The sequence below is a fragment of the Vombatus ursinus genome, unplaced genomic scaffold, assembly GCF_900497805.2.
Source record: "Vombatus ursinus unplaced genomic scaffold, bare-nosed wombat genome assembly UNPS02009835.1, whole genome shotgun sequence".
In the NCBI taxonomy this organism is placed as follows: Eukaryota; Metazoa; Chordata; class Mammalia; order Diprotodontia; family Vombatidae; genus Vombatus; species Vombatus ursinus.
The window spans coordinates 24,741,542-24,763,138 of NW_020949613.1; the positions used below are offsets into that span (position 1 = coordinate 24,741,542).

Here is a 21,597-nt window from a genome sequence, read left to right on the forward strand (position 1 = left end):
GAAAAACCTGGAAAGAGTTACATGAATTGTTGCTGAGTGACATGAGCAGAACCAGGAGACCATTGTACACAGTAACAGAAATATTGTATGATGACCAACTATGATACACTTAGCTCTTCTCAGCAATACAATGATCCAAGACAATTCCAAAAGACTCATGATAGAAAATACTATCCACATCCAGAGAAAGAAAATGATGGAGTCTGATTGCAGATTGAAGCATACGATTTTTACTTTTTTGTTGTTTTTTTGGTTTTTTGTTTGCATTTTCCTCATGGTTTTTCCCTTCTGTTTTGACTCTTCTTTCACAGCATGACTAATGTGGAAATATAATTAATATGATTATATATATATATATATATATATATAACCTATATCAGATTACTTGCTGTCTTAGGGAGGGAGGAGGGGAGGAAGGGAGGGGGAAAAATTTGGAACTCAAAATCTTATAAAATTGAATGTTGAAAACTATCTTTACATGTAATTGGGGAAAAATGCTATTGGGGGGACCTTTTGTTCTTTCAAATGAATTATGTTACTATTTTTTCTAACTCAGTAAGATAAGGGGCAGCTAAGTGGTGCAGTGGGTAAAGCACTGGCCCTGAAGTCAGGAGGACCTGAGTTCAAATCTGGACTCAGACCAAAACCTTGACACTTACTATCTGTGTGACCCTGGGCAAGTCACTTAACCCCAATTGCCTAAAAAAAAAACCAACCAAACTAACTCGGTAAGTTAAATTTTTAGTAATTTAATTGGGAAGTCATTGGATAAATAGATTAGTTAGGTAAAATTGTGATTTTTTTTTCCTATATTGGATTTACCTACCCACAAACAATAAATATTACTTCAGTTATTTAGATCTGGAAGATGGTGGAGTAAAAGCAGTAACTCCCTTGAGCTCTCCCCTAAACCCCTTCAAATACCTATAGACTACAGCACAGGCCAGAAAAAGAGTAAACAATTCTCCTTTGATCATACCACCTTGGAAGAACTGAAATTTTACAGTATCTCTGTATTCCCTGGAAGTATCTCTGAAAACAACTGCACAAAACCCCTGAAACTTGGGACAATACACCCTCCACACTGGCAGCAGATTCCTACCTTAAGAAAGTGTTAAAAGTCAAGTAATTGGCTGGGAGCATGAACAAACAGCAGAAAAAAAACTCAGACTATGGAAACTTACTTCAGTGACAAAGAAGATTAAAACATACCACCAGAAGAAGACAACAAAGTCAAAGCTCCTACATCCAAAGCCTCCAAGAATAATATGAATTGGTCTCAGGCCATGGAAGAGCTCAAAAAGGATTTTCAAAGGCAAGTAAGTGAAGTAGAGGAAAAATTGGGAAGAGAAATGAGAGTGATGCAAGAAAATCATGAAAAATTAGTCAATAGCTTGCTAAAGGAGACTCAAAAAAATACTGAAGAAAAGAACACCTTAAAAAATAGACTACACCAAATGGCAAAAGAGGTCCAAAAAGGCAATGAGGAGAAGAATGCCTTAAAAAGCAGAATTGGTCAAATGGAAAAGGAGGGCTAAAATCTCACTGAAGAAAATAATTCCTTAAAAATTAGAATGGAGCAAGTGGAAGCTAGTGACTTTATGAGAAATCAAGAAATTATAAAACAAAACCAAAAGAATGAAAAAAATAAAAGACAATGTGAAATATCTCATTTGAAAAACAACTGACCTGGAAAACAGATCCAGGAGAGATAATTTAAAAATTATTGGAGTACCTGAAAACCATGATAAAAAAAGAGCGTACCCATCATCTTTCAAGAAATTACCAAGGAAAACTGACCTGACATCCTAGAACCAGAGGGTAAAGTAGAAATTGAAAGAATCCACCTATCACCTCCTGAAAGAGATCCCAAAAGGAAAACTCCTAGGAATATTAGAGCCAAATTCCAGAGTTCCAAGGTCAAAGAGAAAATATTGCAAGCAGCCAAAAAAGAAACAATTCAAGTATTGTGGAAACACAATCAATATTATACAAGATTTAGCAGCTTCTACATTAAGGGACTGGAAGACTTGGAATATGATATTCCAGAGGCCAAAGAAGCTAGGATTAAAACAGAGAATCATCTACCCAGCAAAAGTGAGTATAATCCTTCAGGTACAAAAAATGGATATTCAATGAAATAGAGGACTTTCAAGCATTCTTGAGGAAAAGACCAGAACTGAATAGAAAATTTGATTTTCAAATACAAGACTCAAGAGAAGCATGAAAAGGTAAACAGGAAAGAGAAATCATAAGGGACTTATTAAAGTTGAACTGTTTACATTCCTACATGGAAAGATAATACTTGTAACTCATGAGACCTTTCTCATTATTAGGGTAGTTGGAGGGAATATATATAGACAGAGGACACAGGGTGAGTTGAATATGAAGGGATGATTCTAAAAAATAAAATTAAGGGGTGAAGGAGAAAGGGAGAACTAGCATGGGGTAAATTATCTCACATAAAAAATGCAAGAAAAACCTTTTGCAGTGGAGGGGAAGAGGAGGGAGGTAAGAGGGAATGAATGAATCTTACTTTCATCAGTTTTGGCTTAAGGAGAGAATAATATACACACTCAATTGGGTTTGGAAATCTATCTTACCCCACAGGAAAATGAGGGGAAGGAGATAAGAGGGGGAGGGGATGATAGAAGGGAGGGTATAATAGGGGAGGGGGTAATCAGAAGCAAACACTTTTGAGGAAAGATAGGGTCAGAGGAGAGAATAAAAAAAATGGGGGCCGGGATAGGATGGAGGGAAATATAGTTAGTCTTTCACAACATGAATATTATGGAAATGTTTTGCATGACTACACATGTATAACATATATTGAATTGCTCGCCTTCAGGGGCAGGTAGGTGGCATAGCGGATAGAGCACCGACCCTGGATTCAGGAGGACCTGAGTTCAAATCCGGCCTCAGACACATAGTACTTACTAGCTGTGTGACCCTGGGCAAGTCATTTAACCCCATTGCCTAGTCAAAAAAAAAAAAAAGGAATTGCTTGCCTTCTCAATGAGGGTGGGTGGGGAGGGAGGAAGGCAGAAAATTTGGAACTCAAGTTTTAAAAATGAATGTTAAAAATTGTTTTTGCATGCAACTGGGAAATAAGATATACAGGCAAAGGGGTATAGAAATCTAGCCTGCTCTACAGGGAAACAGAAGGGGAAGGAGATAAGAAAAGGGGGGAAGTGATAGAAGGCAGGGCACATTGAGGGAAGGAGTATTCAGAATGCATGCTGTCTTGGGATGGGGGAAGGGAAGAGATGGTGAGAAAATTTGGAACTCTAAATTTTGTAGAAGTGAATGTTCAAAACTCAAAATAAATAAATTAATTTTAAAAATAAAAATAAATAATGAAAAAAAAAAGAATCTACTGGCTTCACCAGGTTGACAAAGGGCCCATGACATTTAGAAAGAAAGATTAAAAGCCCCTGAAGATGTATAGTCACCTGATATATTTGTCTCTGTCATGACATTTGTGTTGTATAAAGTCCAAAAATAAGAAAATTACCTATTCATTGTGAGATCCTCTATATGCCCTATTTATAAATGGTACTGTACAGATTACAGTAAGCCCTCAATGAAATAGATCCATGACTACTGAGAAGTGATGAGTCTAGCAATCCATACAGTAAAAACTACATGTATGAAAAATTCCTATTATCCAAACTCTGATTTTCATTTAGATTGGCAGCCCAATGATTTAATTTATCAATATTCATCTTGAAGAGGAAAGAGAAGGGAATAAGCATTTATTTAGAAGTAGTGCCTACAATGTGCCAAGTTTTGTGCTATGTACTTTTTACAAATATTATCTCATTTGATCTTCACAACAACCTACAAAGTATGTGTTGTTATTCTCATTTTACAGTTGAGAAAATTGAGGCAAACCAAGATTGAGCAACTTACCCAGGGTCACATAACTAGTAAGTATTTGAAACCAGATCTAAACTCAGATCTTCCTGACTTGAGACTCATGTTCTATCCAATGTGCCACCTAGCTGCCTCTGGCATTTCAGCCACACAAAATGCTGGGCCTGCTGTTGTTGTTTGTTGTTTGTTCTTTTTTTTTTAATTTTTAAATTTTTTTAGTTTTCAACATTCACTTCTACAAGATTTTGAGTTCCAGATTTTCTCCCCATCTCATCCCTCTCCCCACCCCAAGATAGCATGCATTCTGTATACCCCTTTCCCTAATCTGCCCTCCCTTCTATCTCTCCCTCCCCCTCTTATCCCCTTCCCCTTCTATTTTCCTGTAGGGCAGGGTAGATTTCTATACTCCATTTCCTGTATTTCTTATTTCCCAGTTGCATGTGAAAACATTTTTTTTAAACATGTGTTTTTAAAACTTTGGGTTCCAAATTTTCTCCCTTCCTCCCTCCCCACCCACCCTCATTGAAAAGGCAAGTAACTCAATATAGGTTATACATGTGTAGTCATGCAAAACACTTCCACAGTAGTCATGTTGTAAAAAACTAAGTATACTTCCCTTCATCCTATCCTGCTCCCCATTTATTCTATTCTCTCTTTTGACCCTGCCCTCCTCAAAAGTGTCTGCTTCTGATTGCCCCCTCCCCCAATCTGCTCTCCCCTCTATCATCCCCCTGCTCTCTTGTCCCCTTTCCCCCCCATTTTCCTGAAGGGTAAGAGGTTTCCATACCCAGTTGAATGTGTATCTTATTCCCTCCTTAAGCCAAATCCAACGAGAATAAGATTCACTCATTCCCTCTCACCTTCCCCCGATTCCCCTCCACTGTAAAAAGCCTTTTCTTGTCTGTTTCATATGAGATAATTTACCCCATTTACCCACTACCTCTCCCTTTCTCCTTCTCCCAGTATAATCCTCTCTCACCCCTTAATTTTATTCTCCAGATATCACCCCTTCATCTTCAACTCACCCTGTGCCCTCTATCTATCTCTTGGTCTCTCTCTCTCTCTCTCTCTCTCTATCTATCTATCTATCCATATATACATACATATAATTTTTTCCCTCCAACTACCCTAATACTGACAAAGGTCTCATGAGTTACAAATATCATCTTTCCATGAAGGAATGTAAACATTTCAACCTTAATAAGTCTCTTATGATTTCTCTTTCCTCTTTACCTCTTCATATTTCACTTGAGTCTTGAATTTAAAAGTCAAATTTTCTATTCAGCTCTGGTCTTTTCATGAAGAATGCTTGAAAGTCCTCTATTTCACTGAATGACCATTTTTTTCCCCTGAAGGATTATACTCAGTTTTGCTGGGTGTTTGTTCTTTGTTCTTGAAGAGGACCATGACATCAGGAAGGAGATGTCATGACTTGCAAGTGAATTGGATTTAAGTGAGAGAGGGCTGGGCAAAGTCACCAGCCTCACTCTCTCCTCCTGAGCTATCTGGGTCCAGTGGCAAGGTATAGATCAGGATGACTGGGAACTGAATAGGAAGAAGAGGGCAACCTGGATTGCATTTGGGAAAATTTAGAAGCCTTTCCATTATCTCAAGTTGTTGTTATTCAGTTACATCTGACTCTTCATGACCCCATTTGGTGTTTTCTTGGCAAAGATATTAGAGTAGTTTGTCATTTCCTTTTCCAGCTCATTTTACAAATGAGGAAACTGAAGCAAACAGTTTTAAATGACTTGTCCAGGGTGAAATCAGGAAAATGGGTCTTTCTGACGCTAGGCCTGGCACTCCATCCACTGCACAGCTTAGCTGTTCCATCCCAAGTTGTACTTTTATATAAAAACAAATATGTTAAGTATCAGTATCCTTCCAGAAATATTATATGGGTATATGAAGCCGCATGCATTAGTAGGAAGAGCACCGGATTTGGAGTTAGAGGATCTAGGTTCAAATCCTGGCTTTATCATTCACCATCTGTGTGACCTCGTTTAAAGCACTTCACCTCTTGGGCCTCAGCTTCCTCAACTACAAAATGAGGGAGTTGGACTAGATCGCCACAAAAGTATTTTCCATTTCTAAATCTTTGATCCTATGAATCATGAAATGCCATAAGGTACAAAAAATCCAATTTGCAGTGACCCAAAGAGCAGTAGGGAGGTGCACAGTGGTTGGAAGTAGACTGCTGCATGTTAGCAAGGACGACTTGCAAGAAAAAAGTAGAAAGAAAGATACCACCTAGGGAATGTATTATTATAATGAAGATGGCTGGGCAAGCAGCAAAATAGAGTAACAGAACAATCAAAGTGCATTAACATGAGCCAAGGAATACTAAAAGACTTAGAGGAAGGCCTCTAGCTTATGGAGTAGATATTTTATGGAGAATTTGCAGACATGGACAAGAAATGCACAGGATAAGAAGGTAAATCTGACCATTCTTCTGAAACTTCTTTTTCATTGGTTGCTAATGACTTCCTAATTGCTAATTTATTGTATTTATCAAATATCTATTATGTGGCAGATGCTGTGTATTAGGTCGGAGAAGTAGAATTCATCCCTTTTATATATAGAATTTATCCCTTATATTATAACCTATTTGTACATACTTGTTTGCAAATTATCTCCCACATCTGATTGTGAGCTGCTCAAGAGCAGAAGCTATCTTTTGCTTTGTTGTGTATCCCCAGAACCTAGCACAATGCCTGCCACTCAGTAGGTACTTAATGTTGTTTGTCCTTCATTTTCAAAGAGGACCAATGAATCATGGGTAACAAAACTGATGAAAGTTAGAACTAATTAGTGCTGTAGGAGCTGTGGGAAGACAGGCACACTATTGGTAGTACATTGTCCAAACATTCTGGAAAACAATATGAAATTATGAGTGAAAACTCACCAAACTGCTTATACTTTTTGACTCATCACTTACACCATTGGGCAGGTACTTTGAAGGTTGCAAAGACAGAAAGAGGGGCAGCTAGGTGGCTCAGTGGATAGAGGACTGACCCTGGATTCAGAAGGACCTGAGTTTAAATCCGGCCTTAGACACATAACACTAGCTGTGTGACCCTGGGCAAGTCACTTAACCCCATTGCCTAACCAAAAAAAAATAAAACAAAAAACAAAGACAGAAAGAAAATCTGCATAGCAAACAAAAAAACCGAAACAGAAAATTTTGGTAACAAAAAAAACAAAGTGTGAAATTGTTGATTGAGGAACTATTGAACAAATTATCACATATGAATAGAATGAAACTCTACTAGTTGCAAAGAATATGAGGAATTCAGAAAAACATAGTGTAAAATTGAAAATTGATTTTAATTCTATTTTTTAGTTAAGCTGGTATGGGTTTAATACTCTCCTATACCATGCAAATCTAAACTCCTTACTGAAAAATTACTGAACAACATCAACCCAATCAAAAGAAGATTCACTAATAGTACTGGAGATTTTGCTCGGTCATTTTGCCAATTGTTATAAAAGACCCTGTCAGCTCTCACTCAAGGTCTTTGGTCATTGAGAGAGGCCATTGACTCAATTTATTAGTCAGCCTAACTACTAACAACCTAACTGCTAACCTAACATGCTGGGAGAGAACTTTGCCTCTCAGTTTACATTAATTTCTACCATAACAGCTTGGGGACCATGAAGGCACTGGGGGAGGGAGGCTTTCTAGGTGAAATCCTTGAGCATTCCAGGGAAATTTTTCCTTGAAGGAGTTCTCTGAGGAGGATGGCATCAGGGACCTGAATCTACCCCTCAGGTCCCAGCTTTTCTGAAACCTCCACTTTGGTGGGGAAAGATATCTTCAGAAAGTCCATCTAAGGAAATAGGTAAGCCTCCACACCATTGAGAAAGTAGCTAGCTAAGATTATCCTCCATTCTAGTGGGGGAGTCCCTTCAAGAGAATAAGGTTACCCTCTACTCTGGTGGGGAAGTCCCTTCAAGTGAATAAAATTATCCTCCAGACTAGAGGGGAAGTCTCCATAAGAGAAAATGGGATCCAGTAGTATTTGGCACCTTTGATCATCATGGATAGTAAAAGCTTTGAGATGCTTTTAGAAAACTGTGTGCGCCAATTTTTTATTAAAAATTTTCAAGGGGGCAGCTAGGTGGCGAAGTGGAGAGAGCACCAGCCCTGAAGTCAGAAGGACCTGAATTCAAATCAGGCCTCAGACCAAACACTTGACACTTACTAGCTCTGTGACCCTGGGCAAGTCACTTAACCCCAACTGGCTTAAAAAAAAAATTTCAGTGGGAGATTAAAAAAAAAAGAAAAAGAAAGTTATCTCACAAATGCTTGTCTATGTTTGTTCAATAAACTCCAGTAGTTCTGATGAGGATGGGATCTAGATCCCAAAAAGGAAAAACCCCTGGACATCCACATGGCCAAATTGGCATTTGCCTGAGGCTATAATCCCATCAACTGGTCTTTCATTGTGGCTACATCCAATCTCCCAATTCTCTGTTACCCTTAACCTAGCCTAGCCCTCCATTGTCTTACCTCCTAATGGCCCCAGGCCACTTCCCACCCTTAATCCTATCTAGGCTCCATTCTCCCTTGGCCAGATGGTCCAGGTGCCTGGAGTTCTATTACCTCATAGACTACTTGGCCACTCCAGATCCCTCCCATAGTCTTTCTGTATATAAGGTCTATCTTGTCTCCATTAAGATGCTCTGATTTTTATAATCTAGCCACTGCTTAGATTCTTAAAATCTAGCCACTGCTCAGATTCTTATAATCTAGCCAATACCATACTAATGTTTAGACTCCTTAAGAGTCTGCCCAATATAATGGATGTTCTAATAAACCTTGTCTTTGCCTGAAAGAAGGCCTGGGTTGAATTCTTTCGGGCAGGACCCACATGTTCTGATTTTGGAGTCCCAGCACCCCTGAACCTCTAAACCTCAACAATTCCAATTGCCTCTAGAATGAAATACAAAATCCTCCATTTGGCATCCAAATCCCTTCATAACTGAGCCCTACTTCTACCTTTCCAGTCTTATACCTTATCCTCCACCATACACTCTTTGATCCAGTGACACTGGCCTCCTCTTTGTGCCACGAACCAGACTTTCAATTTCTCAACTCCAAGCATTTTCTCTGGCTATCCCCCATGCCTGGAATGCTCTCCGTCCTCATCTATAACTAATGACTTCCCTGGCTTCCTTTAAGTCTCAACTGAAATTCCATCTTCTAAAAAAACTTTTTTCCAATCCTCTTCATTCTAGTGCCTTCCTTCTATTATTTACTTCATATCTATCCTGTATGTCCCATGTTAGTACATACTTGTTTGCTTGTTGTCTCCCCTGTCAACATGAAATAAAGAGGACTGCCAAAACAAGAAGTCTTTGAAGTGAGGCAAGAAAATTACAATCAAGAGAACACCCAAGAGGGGCTGAGGAAGGGCAAGATTAAATATATTTAAACCAGGAAGGAGTCTCAAACTTGAGAAGCTGTTAGATAAGCTGTTTTACACAACAACCAAAAATTTGTGGAGAAGGTTGAGGGAGGGTGGGAGAGAGGGGGTGACATCTGATCAGAACAGCAGGCTCTGGCTTCAGAATATCTGCATTCAACAATTTTTTTTTTTTATTTTTAAACTGGTTTCTATAGCCCTCAGACAATTTGTAGCTCTAGGATTGGGCAAGGTCAACATCCCCCTATTAGATTGTAAAGTCTCTGAGGATAGTGACTGTCTTTTGCCTCTTTTTGTATCTCTAGTGCTTAGTGATAGGGATGGGATCTGAACCCCGAAAAAGGAAAAGACCCATGTCTTTGGGATCTGGATCCCAAAAAGGAAAAGCTCTGGACTTTCCCACATGGCTAAATCTCTGGCTTTGGACTGAGGCTATAATCCTATCAGTTGACCTTTCATTATCATCTACACCTAATCTCCCAATTCTCTGTTACCCTTAACCTAGCCTAGTCCTCCATTACTTTACCTCCCTTTGCCCCCACCCCCGCCCCCACTTCCCACCCTTAATCCTATCTAGCCTCCATTCTCCCTTGGCCATATGGTCTAGGTTCCTGGCATTCCATTACCTTGAGTCACCCCAGACTATTTGGCCACTCCTAGACCCCTCCCACAGTCTTGCTGTATATAAGGTTCATCTGGCCTCCATTAAGGTGTTCAGATTCTTAATATGTATCCTGCTTGCATTAGGAATACAAATGCTTAGATTCCTTAAGAGTCTGGCCAATATGGCAGATTCTTTAAATCTCACCCACCCCTGATTGATGTTCTAATAAACCTTGGGCTAAAGGAAGGCTTGGGTCAAATTCATTCGGGCAGGACCCTAGTGTCATGATTTTGGGGTCCCAGCACCCCTAAACCTCTAAATCTCAACACTTAGCACAGTGGTTGGCACATAGTAGGTGCTTGATTAATGTTTATTATTCAATAATTGATTGGATGTGAAGCTAGAAGGACAATCTATAGATACTGCAAATGAACAAGTTGTTGTGACCCAAAATTAAACAAAAGGAAAATGGGTCAGATTGTCCTTCTGAAATGACAATCATTTGAATCAATCATTTAACAAGCAGTTACTAATTTTCAGCCATCAGGCTAGGCCCTGGACATACAAATGCAAAGAATAAAACATCCCTACTCTCAAGGAGCTTAAATTTTTTCTACTTAACACAATGAATTGAGAGTTGGGCCTGGAGTCAGGTAGACCTGAGTTCAAATTTGACCTCAGATACTTATCGGCTAGGTAACCCAGGACATTTCTTAACTTCTGTCTGCCTCAGTTTTCTTAACTGCAAAATGGGGATAAAAAGCACCTACCTCCCAGGATTGTTGTGAAGACCAAGTAAAATATTTGTAAAATGCTTAGCACCATGTCTGGTAATAAGGGATGTATGACCCTAGCCCTTTTTCCCAAATGAATTTAGATGCCTACTTCTTGAGGGGTGAGATCGTAAGATACAAAATAGACTGGTCAATGAGAAGCCAATTATCTCAAGTACCACTTAAAGCCACTTTAGGAGATAATGAGATTCAAGTAGGCTGGTCACTGAAATACTGAAACTAATGGAGGCCCTTCTGCCCTGGACTGAACAATAGAATAATGAGATGCCTAGATGTGGGCAAAACTCTGAATTAACCCCATCCCCCTTGCCTATGTGTTCCTGGTTACCTCACTTTCTTGTCCATCTTTCTGTCCTTGATTACCTTATCTCCCCATTCATGGCAGGTTTTCCTCTATAAGAATCCCTAGCCTCTCCTGGCTAGTGGGTGTCTCCCTTAATCAGTCTTCCCCCTTAAGTTTCCTCTCCCTTAAAGGGGAAAGGATCTTCCTGAAGCAGCCCTCTCCCTCGGGGGAGGGGGCCTTCTCCCTTGGGGGTAGAGGAGCCTGCAGGGTTTGTTGATTTGGAAACAGCCTAAGTGAATTCATTGGAGATAGCCCCACTACACATACACCACACACCTCAACATTTTGGGGTGCCCCTGAACCTCAACAGTAGGTGGTCTTATCAGAGAAGATGATATGTACATACATATAGAATAAATATGTAGGGAATAAACAGGAAATAAATAGAAGGTAGTTAAGTACAAGGTACTTAAAAGAAGAAACTAAAAGTTGGGAGCTCTAGGGAAAGACTTCTGTAGAAGGTGATGCTTGAGCTGTGTCTTGGTGGAAGAGCTTCTATAAGGCAGCCATGAGGAGGGAATGATAAAGATGGAGACAGGAGATGGATCTCTTATGTAAAGAACAAAAAAAGACAGTTTGACTGGATCAGAGTATGAAAGTGGAAAGACTGTCCAATAAGGGTAAAAAAGATAAATTGGGGCCAGATTGTAAAAGGCTTTAAAAGTCAAAGGAGTTGATATTTATTCTAAAGGCAATGGGGAGTCAATGGAGTGTATTGAGTAAGGGAGCCATATAGTCAGGTCTCAATGAAAATAAGTTTATCAGTTATATAGAAGATGGATTGAAGTGAAGAGATACTTGAAAAAGAGAGTCTAATTAGGAAGCTATTGCAAGAGGTGATGAGGGCCTGAACTAAGGTAGTGGTTTTGTGAGTAAAGAGAAGGGATCATATATGAGAGGTGTTGTGGAGATAGAAATGGTGAGATCTGGCAATTGATTAGGTATGTGGAGTGAGGGAAAGTAAGGAGCCAGGAGAACACCAAGATTAAGATGATGAGAGAATGGAAGAAGTGTGGTATCTTTTGGAGAAATAGGGAAGTCTGAAAGTTAGGTAAATTTTAGGGGAAAGATAGAGTTGAGTTAGAGATCTCTATGGGACATTCTAGTTTGACATGCTCCATAGGCAGCTAATTAATAACTCCTATAACAGCAACGAGTTTTAAACTTAGGAGTTGGAGCAATTTTATAGACAAACCTATAACTAAAGAATAAATCATAAAACCTATGAATTTGAATTTCCTGGACCCTCTACGATAATAAAAATCTCAAATCTATATAGGACTTTAAGATTTATAAAACATTTTCCTTATATCACCTTTATAACGTAAGTAGCACAAATATTAATCCCATTTGACAGATAGAAAACTGAGCCCTACAGAGGTTAAAAGGATTCTCTATTGTTATACTGCTAGTTAAGTCTTAGAAGCAGGACTCAAATCTCTATCTTCTGATTCCAACTGTCTGTTACCTCTGCCTGAAAGTCCTTTCATCATCTCAGATTCAATATGTTGATAAACAAAGCTACTTTCTCCTCCAAAGCTATTTCTCTTCATGAGATGTTACCTTATTTTTATTGATGGCACCATAATACAGACAGTTCTTGCTTTACAAAATTATACTGTTCTGCAGACCTCTATGTAAAATTTTTTTTACATAATGTTAATTTGCCCAGGGGCCAGAGGCAAAGACAGAAGAGGGCAGATGTCATTTGGGTAGGGGACAGACAGACACATGGTACCCAAGGGTGGATGGGGGTGAAGGGAAAGTGGGACAAAGTCATTTTGAAAGTCAGTCCCTGAGGTCTCAAGCCAAGTTGCCTATGGTGGTGGTCTCCTCCTCTTCTACTTTCACTTGGAAGGGTTTTTTGGTACGGTTATTTTTTTTTCTTGGTAGGGTCGGGTGAGAGTGGGAGGCCTTAGAGCACCAAGTCTAGGGTCAGGAGCCAAAAAGAGTACAATATTGTGCAGGACAGTTAACAGAGGTGTTTTTTTAGGAATGCACATTTCTTTTAGAATTCTATGCATTAAGTAAAATTTGTGTAATGAGAATTTACATAAAGCTAGAACTGTCTGTAATGGAATGAACACTGAATAAGGGAATTTAAATTCGAATCCTTATTAGCTGCGTAATTTTGACCAAGTAAACTCTCTAAACTTTAATTTCTTTATCTTCAGAATGAGGTGACTGCACTAGATAATCCTGGGTCTTTCAGCTCTGACACTTACAATATTGGCTCTAAGCTACCCTTTCCAGACTTATTTTCCATTATAACCTCTTTCAGCAGTCCATGCTGGACTGGAATGCCATCTTGTGCTTTTCCACTTTCTTGCTTCTGATCACTTATGTGATCTTCTATCCCCAAGCTTCACTTCTCTATAACTTCTGCCCATTCTTTAAAGTATGGAACCACCACTTCTTCCATCGAAGCTTTCCTTGCTGCTCTCTTCCTCTCTTGAATTTCTATAGCATTTCTTTTATAACTTTATTTTGCTTTCATATTCTCTGGTGGTTTAATTCTAATCCTCTTTAATCCTCCACATATCTCAAATGTGATGAAAACTGTGCTTTGTACATTTGAGGATTAGCATGGGGTGAGGAAGAAGAAAGCTGGACTTGTGATAGGTTCAATTTAGGGAACTCATCACCAATACAGACTGGTAACTCCTTTTTATTGTTTGAGTTGCCTGGTGCAAGTAAAGCTAGCTTATGTTCAAGACAGGACATGAACTCAGTTTTTGGTGACTTCAAGGCTATCCCTCCTATTCATTACAGCATCCCCTACACTATTCCCACAGTAGGTGTTCAATGAACTAAAGTCTTGTTTGAAACCACCCAAGACAGTAGTGAGAGAGTGTGACCTACACCTGGATGTGGTTGAAGAGCAAGCCTTCTAAACCTGCCTCAGATACCTGCTATCTGGGGATGGGGTGGGGAGGAGTGTAAGTCATTTAAACTCCCTGAGCCTCAGTTTTCTCATCTGTAAAATGAGTGAGGATTGTTGTATCACAGGGGAGGCAATGAGTAGTGCTTCAAAGCTTTATTTATTTTTTTTAAAATCAGCTACATAGCAATAAATCACAACTAAAGTTTTAGTCAAATCTAGTCAATAAGTATTTATTAAGCACCTATTATGCCTAAGCACATGCTAAGCTCTGGGAAACAAAAGAAAGCAAAAACCAGTCTCTGATTTCACCAAGTCTAATGGTGGAGACAACTTGTAAGAAACTATGTTTAAACAAGATATACATGGGATAAATTGTAGATAATCAACAGAGAGAATTAAGGTGAAATGGGAAAGGTTTCTTGCAGAAGGTGGGATTTAGCTGCTGTTTGTCCTTCATCCTTGAAGAGGACCATGACATCAGGATTGACTTGCAAGTGAATTGCATTTAAGTGAGGGAGGGCTGTACAAAGTCACCAGCCTCATTCTCTCCTTCAGAGCCATCAGGGTCCTGTGGTAAGACTTAGGTCAGAATGATTGGAGATGGCCCTGGATAATATGGGAAGCCTTGGCCTCTTTAAGCTAAGGTCTTTCCCAGGTCTCAGTTTGCTGGAGACAAAGTCCATTCAGTGATCAAGGCTAGGTAAAAATGTAGCAAAGAATGGCCTCTTTTACCTAAGCAAAAAATAAATAAAATCAATCTGGGAGGGGAAGACCCTCAGGGTTAGAGACCAGAACAGGAAAAACTGCTATTTACACTCACTCTGAGCCATCAGAATCTAAACAATGACCAAGTGAGGCTTTGGCTGGGACCCATTGGTTGTTTGGCCAATCAAGGTGAGCCAGAGTGATTTGGGTTTAAGGCATGAAAAGAAATCTAGATAGTAAACCCCATGATATCTTCCTATGTTTCAATGATCAAAATTTATACTCCTTAGGATAGAGCACTTGAAGGTAAGCATATGATTTCATATGTGGACAGAGGGAGATGAGGAAGAGGAAGGAAGGGAGGAAAAGGAAGGAAGGATGGAAGAAAGGAAGGAAGGAAGGAGGGAAGAAAGGAAGGAAGAAAGGAAGGAAAGAAGGGAAGGAAGAAAGAAAGGAAAGAGGAAGGAAAGAAGGAAGGAAGGTAGGAAGGAAAGAAGGAAGAAAAGAAGGAACTCTGTTGCCCAGCTGGAACTGGCAGCTACTACTATTCACACTTTGTTTGTCCTTCAATCTGGAAGAGGACTATAATGTCAGGCAGATGTCATGACTTGCAAGTGAATTGGATTTAAGTGAGGGAGGGCTGTGCAAAGTCACAAGGAAGGAAGTCAGGAGGCAGAGGTAGGAGGAAGAGAATTCCAGGCATGGAGGAAAGCCAGTGAAAACACAAGGAGTCAAGAGATGGAATGTCTTGATCTGAAGAACATCTAGGAGGCCAATTTCATTGGAGAAAAGAGTATATTGGTGGGGGAATAATATAGGAAAAGCCCAGGTCATGAAGGGCTTTAAAAGCCAAATAGGAGATTTCATATTGATCCTGGAGGCAACAGAGAGCCACGGGGATTGACTGAATGGGAGGGGGGAAACTGGGTTAGAGTTGGCCTATATCTTGACATCTGAATGGACTGGAGTAGGGAGGCAATTATGGCGGAGAGACCAATCCTATTGCAATAGTTCAAACTGAGAGGATGAGGAAGCACCAGAACGGTGGCAGCATCAGCCAAGAAGGCTGAAGCATATACAAGAGATCTTTTGAAGATAGAAGGTAGAAACATTGGACTTGGCAACTAATTGCATATAGGGGTGGGAGACTCTGTGCTTCAGAGGATGGTAGTTAAGTCAAAAAAGAGGGGAAAGTCTGGGGAGGAAAGATGAGTTCAGATTTGGACATGTTGTGTTTAAGATATCTATGAGGCATTTGAGATGCCCAATAGACAGTTAGACATTTGAGACTGGAAGTCAGCAGACCGGTTTGTGCTAGATGGGAGAATAGACTGCTTGAGAAATGATAATTGAATCCATAGAGCCCATGAGATCTCCAAGTGAAATAGTATAGTGAATAGAAGTGAAGAAGGCTCTTTTAATCTCAATTAGAGAAGGCAGCCAATATAGCTAAAATTATGATCTTTAGTCAGGGAAAGGAGTAACAATTAGAGTTCCACGTAACAAGTGCAGGGGAGCCCAAAGAGGAGGCTGGACTAAGGGTTCTTATGAAGTGTTTGGGCAGAGGGAGAGGAGCGCAGGTGCCAGGGGATTGGGACATTAAGTAAGTTGTTTTACATAACCATTAAAAAAGCTAGGAAATATCGGAGGGTAGTTTTGGACATTTACAAAATAGTCAGAGGCTGGGAGTGATAATGTCTGGTCAGCCTCAGGCAATTCTTGGGTCTGGGAATGGGGATGAGGTCTGCATCAGACTGCGTTTGACAGCACTTTACCTCTTTTAAGAAGCCAGGCCTGACCTGAAGCTCTCAAATAATGACTGTATTAGGGTTTTTTTTCCCCTTTAATACTAACGTGAGCTTTCGGGGGCCAAGGTGTAGAGAGCTAGGTCCCCATTAATTCCAACAACTGTTAACACTGTACCATGCAGTCTTCCCCAAACGCATTTTTTTTTTGCCCGTCACCATGGGGAATGCATCGTCTTCTCCCCCCGCCCCGAATGCTTAAGAAGACACTGACTAGGGAAGGGTTGGGGAACTAGCGCTTCCCCCTCCCCACCCCAAGAGCCCTTCGGACGCAGCAGCTGCCCACGCGGCGGCCGGAAGCTCAGAGCTCGGGGGCTCTCGAGGCAGCTGCGCCGTGAGGCCTGGGCAGCCGGCGCGCGGGGACTCCCACCCCTCTTCTTTCTCTCCCTCCCTTCCTCAGTCTGGGCCGGTGCAGGCGCTGCTGCGGAAGCAGCCAGTGGCGGAGGTGTTCTCTGCTGCATCTGAGGGAGGCGGAAGCCCGGGCCGGGCCTGTGGGGGAGGAGCAGCCGCCCGAGACGAGACCCACCCCCGCCTCCACCCCAGCCCACATGGATTGCCCGAGAGGCCTGAGTTGATACATTGTAGGCGGACGGGGGGAGCCTGTAGCCTGCGAGCGGCGGCGTAGAGGCCCGAGTTAGGGGCCGGGGGCGGCCGAGGGCAGCGCGCAGCTTTCGCCACCTCAGCGCAGCTGCTGTTCCTGCCACCTCTGTGGCCATTTTACTGGCTGGCTTGAGTGCACAGGCGGATAGCCTGGCCCGAGCGCGCGCGGCTCTCGCGGTCTCCCCCTTCCCGGGGCGCTCGTCAAAGAGGCTTCTCCCGCGGGGTCGGGCACGGTGGAAGGGATTGAGCCGGAGCCAACCAGGCCCGGCCCTCAGCACCGCCCGCTGCCAGGACTGGGGCCCAGGCCGCAGCATCGGTCTCCGGAGGTCGGCGCCTCGGTCGCTCAACTTAGGCGGGCTGTGGAGGCGTCGGAACCGGCGGCGGGGCTGAGGGGCCCGGTCGGGGCCCGCGACGTGGCTGCTGCACTGCCCCTTCCCCCCTCGGTTTCGGCGCGGCGGCGATGAGGACGATGATGGAGTGAGGAGGAGGAGGAAGAGGAGGCGGCGGCCGTGGCGGCGGCGGCGGCGGCGGCCGTGGTGGAGGGAGGAGGAGGAGGAACATGGCGGCCGGCGGCGGCGGCCCCGGTAGCGCTGCTCGGGATGGCCGCTTTCTGGAAGGTGGGTGGGTGTAAGTGTGTGTATGTGTGTGTGTGTGAGAGAGAGAGAATGCGTGTGTGTTTGTGTGTTGTGTGGGCGCGGGGAGTATGGAAGGGAAATGTGGCCTCGGCGCTCGGGCCTGGGAATGCCACCCCCCGCTCTCGCTCCCATCCTTTCCAGAACCCTGTCCCTGCCTCTCGAGGGAATGTACTGGGAGGGCGGGGTAGGCCCAGGACTGGACCCTGTGGGGCCGGCTGCGGCTGGGCCCGGGGTTCGCGGCCCGCGGCCCGCAGCCCCCAGGAAGGCCGGCGAGGCCTGGGGGAGGGAAGGGACGCACAGCCTGGCAGCTGGGGTGGAGCGGTGGGGCTAGCAAGCGAAGGCTCTAGTGGATTAAGAGGTGATGTGAGGTGAGGACCTGGAGAGCAGCCATTGGCGATGAAGTTTCATATTTTGGGTGGACCACCGGAGTCGGGGTAGGGGGCGGGAGGGACTGGGTTCCTGGAGTGCTTTGTTTTTGATGGAAAGTTTCGGGAGTGTTTGGGGTTGTGCGGAGGGGTAGTTGTGGAAGGGTGGGGGAGGGGAGAAGTGACTTGCTTTGGCAAAATGGGATATTTTTGTTTGTTTGCTCCTCTCCTTTGCTTCAGGCTTCTTTTTGCTGTTCTGTAATTAGGCCTTGTTTTGTTTTTCTGTGAAATGTCTGATTTTTTTTTTTTTAATGAACTCTTTCCCCAAATAAGAAAGGATGGAGATAACAGAATCCAGTCAGGGAATAACAAGCAAAAGTCTCCTTAACAGAGACTAGCAGTACTTTTATTTTCAGGTTAGTTGCAATGAAAAAAAAAATGCCCATTATGAACTGGTTTATAAATGATAGGAAAATATTTATTAGGAATAAATTTTAGTTTTTTATAAGTCACCCACAAAAGAAACTAAATTCTGTGTAACTGGATAAAGTGGCAGAGAATGGTACTTAGTGTTTACTTTGCTAATTTGGTATACAAAGATACTTTTAAATTAACCAGTTTTCTTACTCCCTTTGGCTGAAAACACTAGAAGCCAACTTCATGTATCATATGATTTAGGTGTATTTTGTTTTTATTTGCAGAGCATATTATGAGTGATTTTTTTAAAGCCAGAATGACCACTGAATTAAGGGGGGGGGAGAATTCTTTGAAGAATAACAAGGTGTTAGAAGGGGAGAAAATATTTTAGAGTCTTTTTTTACTTGACTTTACAATTTAACTATGCTAGATTATTAGCCCATACCTAGTCAGTAGTGAAAGTATATTGACTTTCCTGGTATGAAATTAGAGAAGGCTTGTGAATTTTCTTAGTTTTATTTTCTCTGACTAGGATCATATTTGATCCGGTTGGTTGCTAGTTAAGAGGTCTGAATGGCCAAGTTCTGTTTCTTAAGTCTTTGCTATATGTACAATATGGTGTGCTTTGTGATTAGAGACTTGAATGATGGTTTTATGCTGTATCTTGAGAGATCAGTTTATAGGGTAGCAGGCTTCTGTAAATACTGAAGATACTGTCATGATAACTGACAGAGATTTAACACAAAGAAGTAAAGCCAAGACTTGAATATTCTTGTTAAAGTCAGGGATAAGTAAGAAACTTATAATTCTGTAACATAAATAAAAAAGTTCACATACATGATGCTGTTTCTACTCTCCAAAGGATTAACTGATGATGTTTTTAACTTCACATTAGTTGTTAGTTTTAGATTTTTAGCCTACCAGTACTGCCTTTGAGTGAGCAGAAGAAGGGAATAAACATTTAAATGCTTACTGTGTGCTCGGCACTGTGTTTCATTAGATCTTTCTCCACCAGGCCTAATGGAACTGCCAATATTGAACAACAATAATACATTTGATTTTTATATAGCACTTTAACATAGATCATCTCATCTCATTCTTACAACACTGATGTGAAATAACTGGAGAGGAGGAGGTGGAATTAATGGTAATCAGTCACGATTACTGGATGGCCAAATGGAATTAGAGACTGTAAAGCAAACATTAATGTGTGATACATATTTTTATATGCTATATACATATAAATGATAAAAACTGTATGCTTATTGACTATGTAATCATAAAAATTGAAGTTTTTAAAGTTACATTATTAATACATTGATGTTTACAGTTCTAATAATCACTTTCCTTACTCCTTTCCCTTTCCTTTCACTGTAGATAGCCTTGAAACTACATTCCTAAGTGAAATAGCTAGGGTGGAAGAAATCTCCTGCTCTTAAGATCATGGTAATAGCATCCTAAAACTGCCTGATGAGTAACATTCCTTTACCAGATCTATCCGCACCTTTCCTTGTAAGCCGAGCAGCATGTGGCATTATATTTTCCTATTTATGCTTTTACTTAACTGTAATTTTCCTGATACAATCATCTTAAATAATTGGAACTTTCACATTAATGACTTATATCTGGGTAGCATTTTTAGTTTTGCAAAGTACTTTCAATATCTATCTGATTTGGTACCCAGATATGCATGTTATCTATAACTAATTCTTCTGTGCTTTGAATCCATGATCTCGTTAATCCAGTGATTCTATCTCCAATGGTAGAGATTGCAACACCCATTCACTCATAGATGTGACATGACTATCATCCTCTCAACTTGCCTAAAGCCTTCTTCTAGTTCTTTTGAATGGAACACATGGGGTATCCCACAAAACAGACCCAAAAATGATGTTCTTAGTTAAAAAATAAAAACATCTTTTTCTTCGAAGTAGAAAAACAAATTTTTATTTTCTTTCTTTCTCCTCTTTGGTTTTTCTGCTTCAGAATCCTGTAGACTCAAACTCTCTGTTTCTACCTACTTTGTTAATAGCAAATGAGAGAATATATGTAAAGCTCTTTGCAAACCTTAAATTGCTATTTGAATGTTAACTATTGTTATTAACATTCCAGTTAACTTTCAGCAGCCTTACAACATATTTGTGTAACAGATTTGAGTAGTTAGTCCTTTGAATTCTGTTTAATTCTTTTATTTCATTTGAATTCTTCCTCGTGGCCCTTACCATTTATGCCACCTAATCCTTACTATTCCTTCCCTTTCCATATTTCTACTTATGTTCTTGGGAGCCTTCAGAATAGGGCTAATTGTCCTCCTCCTCTCTGCCCTTTCCCTTCCTTAACTCTCCTAAATAATCCCCCTCCTCCTTTTCTCGTTTATGGCCCAAAATAAAGACCTTTTGAAGTAGATAATACCTTGTCTGCTTTCTCAAAGAAGTTGCTTTGCCTGTTCTTTATTATTGTATCATAGATTTAGAGCTAGAAAGAAACTCAAGTCATTTAGTGCAACTCTGTTTTACCAATGAAGAATCTGAAGTCCAAAAAGATTAAGGTACTTTCCCAAGGTCATACACTTAAGTGGTAGAGCTGACTCCCAATTCCAACAGCAATTTCCACTGTACCATGCTGTCTTAACTAGGCACATTAAATATGTGTGTATGTGTACATATATATACATATGTGTACATATACATGTATAAATATATATACACACATGTATATGTGTGTATATATCTTTTTTTTTACCCTGCAACTATGGGAAATCCATCATCTTTTCCCCCTGCTGTTAATTCCTTAAGTCTTTCCCCTCTATTGTAAAGCCCAGTGATTTTCCCTATATTCCTCTAAACAGATGTTATCAGCTCAGTTTAGTTCATCATCTTTCAGAGTACTTGTGTTTCCTCTTTAATTGATTCTTCCTCAGTTATGCCTACCTCCTTTTTTTGTGAATTAATCATAATTTCAGAGCTTGACTGAACCTTAATCCCTTCTGCTCAGACATTCGAATCTGAGTTCATTGATCTGAAGATCTTTCCGACAGTGATGACTGTAGCTCATCCAGGCCTGCCCACTTTCTCACCACATCTGGGTAGTGGAGTTCTCTAGCTATACACTTGTATTCCCTCAGTCTTGTCATTTTACCA

General features: G+C 41.1%; 1 protein-coding gene across 1 annotated transcript in view; it reads left to right on the forward strand.

Annotated features, from left to right (window-relative positions):
- Positions 1-17,577: 17,577 nt before the first annotated feature.
- Positions 17,578-21,597, forward strand: part of SENP6 (SUMO specific peptidase 6) — a 116,341-nt gene continuing 112,321 nt past the window's right edge. Inside the window, exon 1 of the mRNA XM_027852919.1 lies at positions 17,578-17,657. Within this exon, the coding sequence (XP_027708720.1) occupies positions 17,600-17,657 (58 nt within the window). The 5' untranslated portion in view covers positions 17,578-17,599. The remainder of the gene's footprint in view (positions 17,658-21,597) is intronic.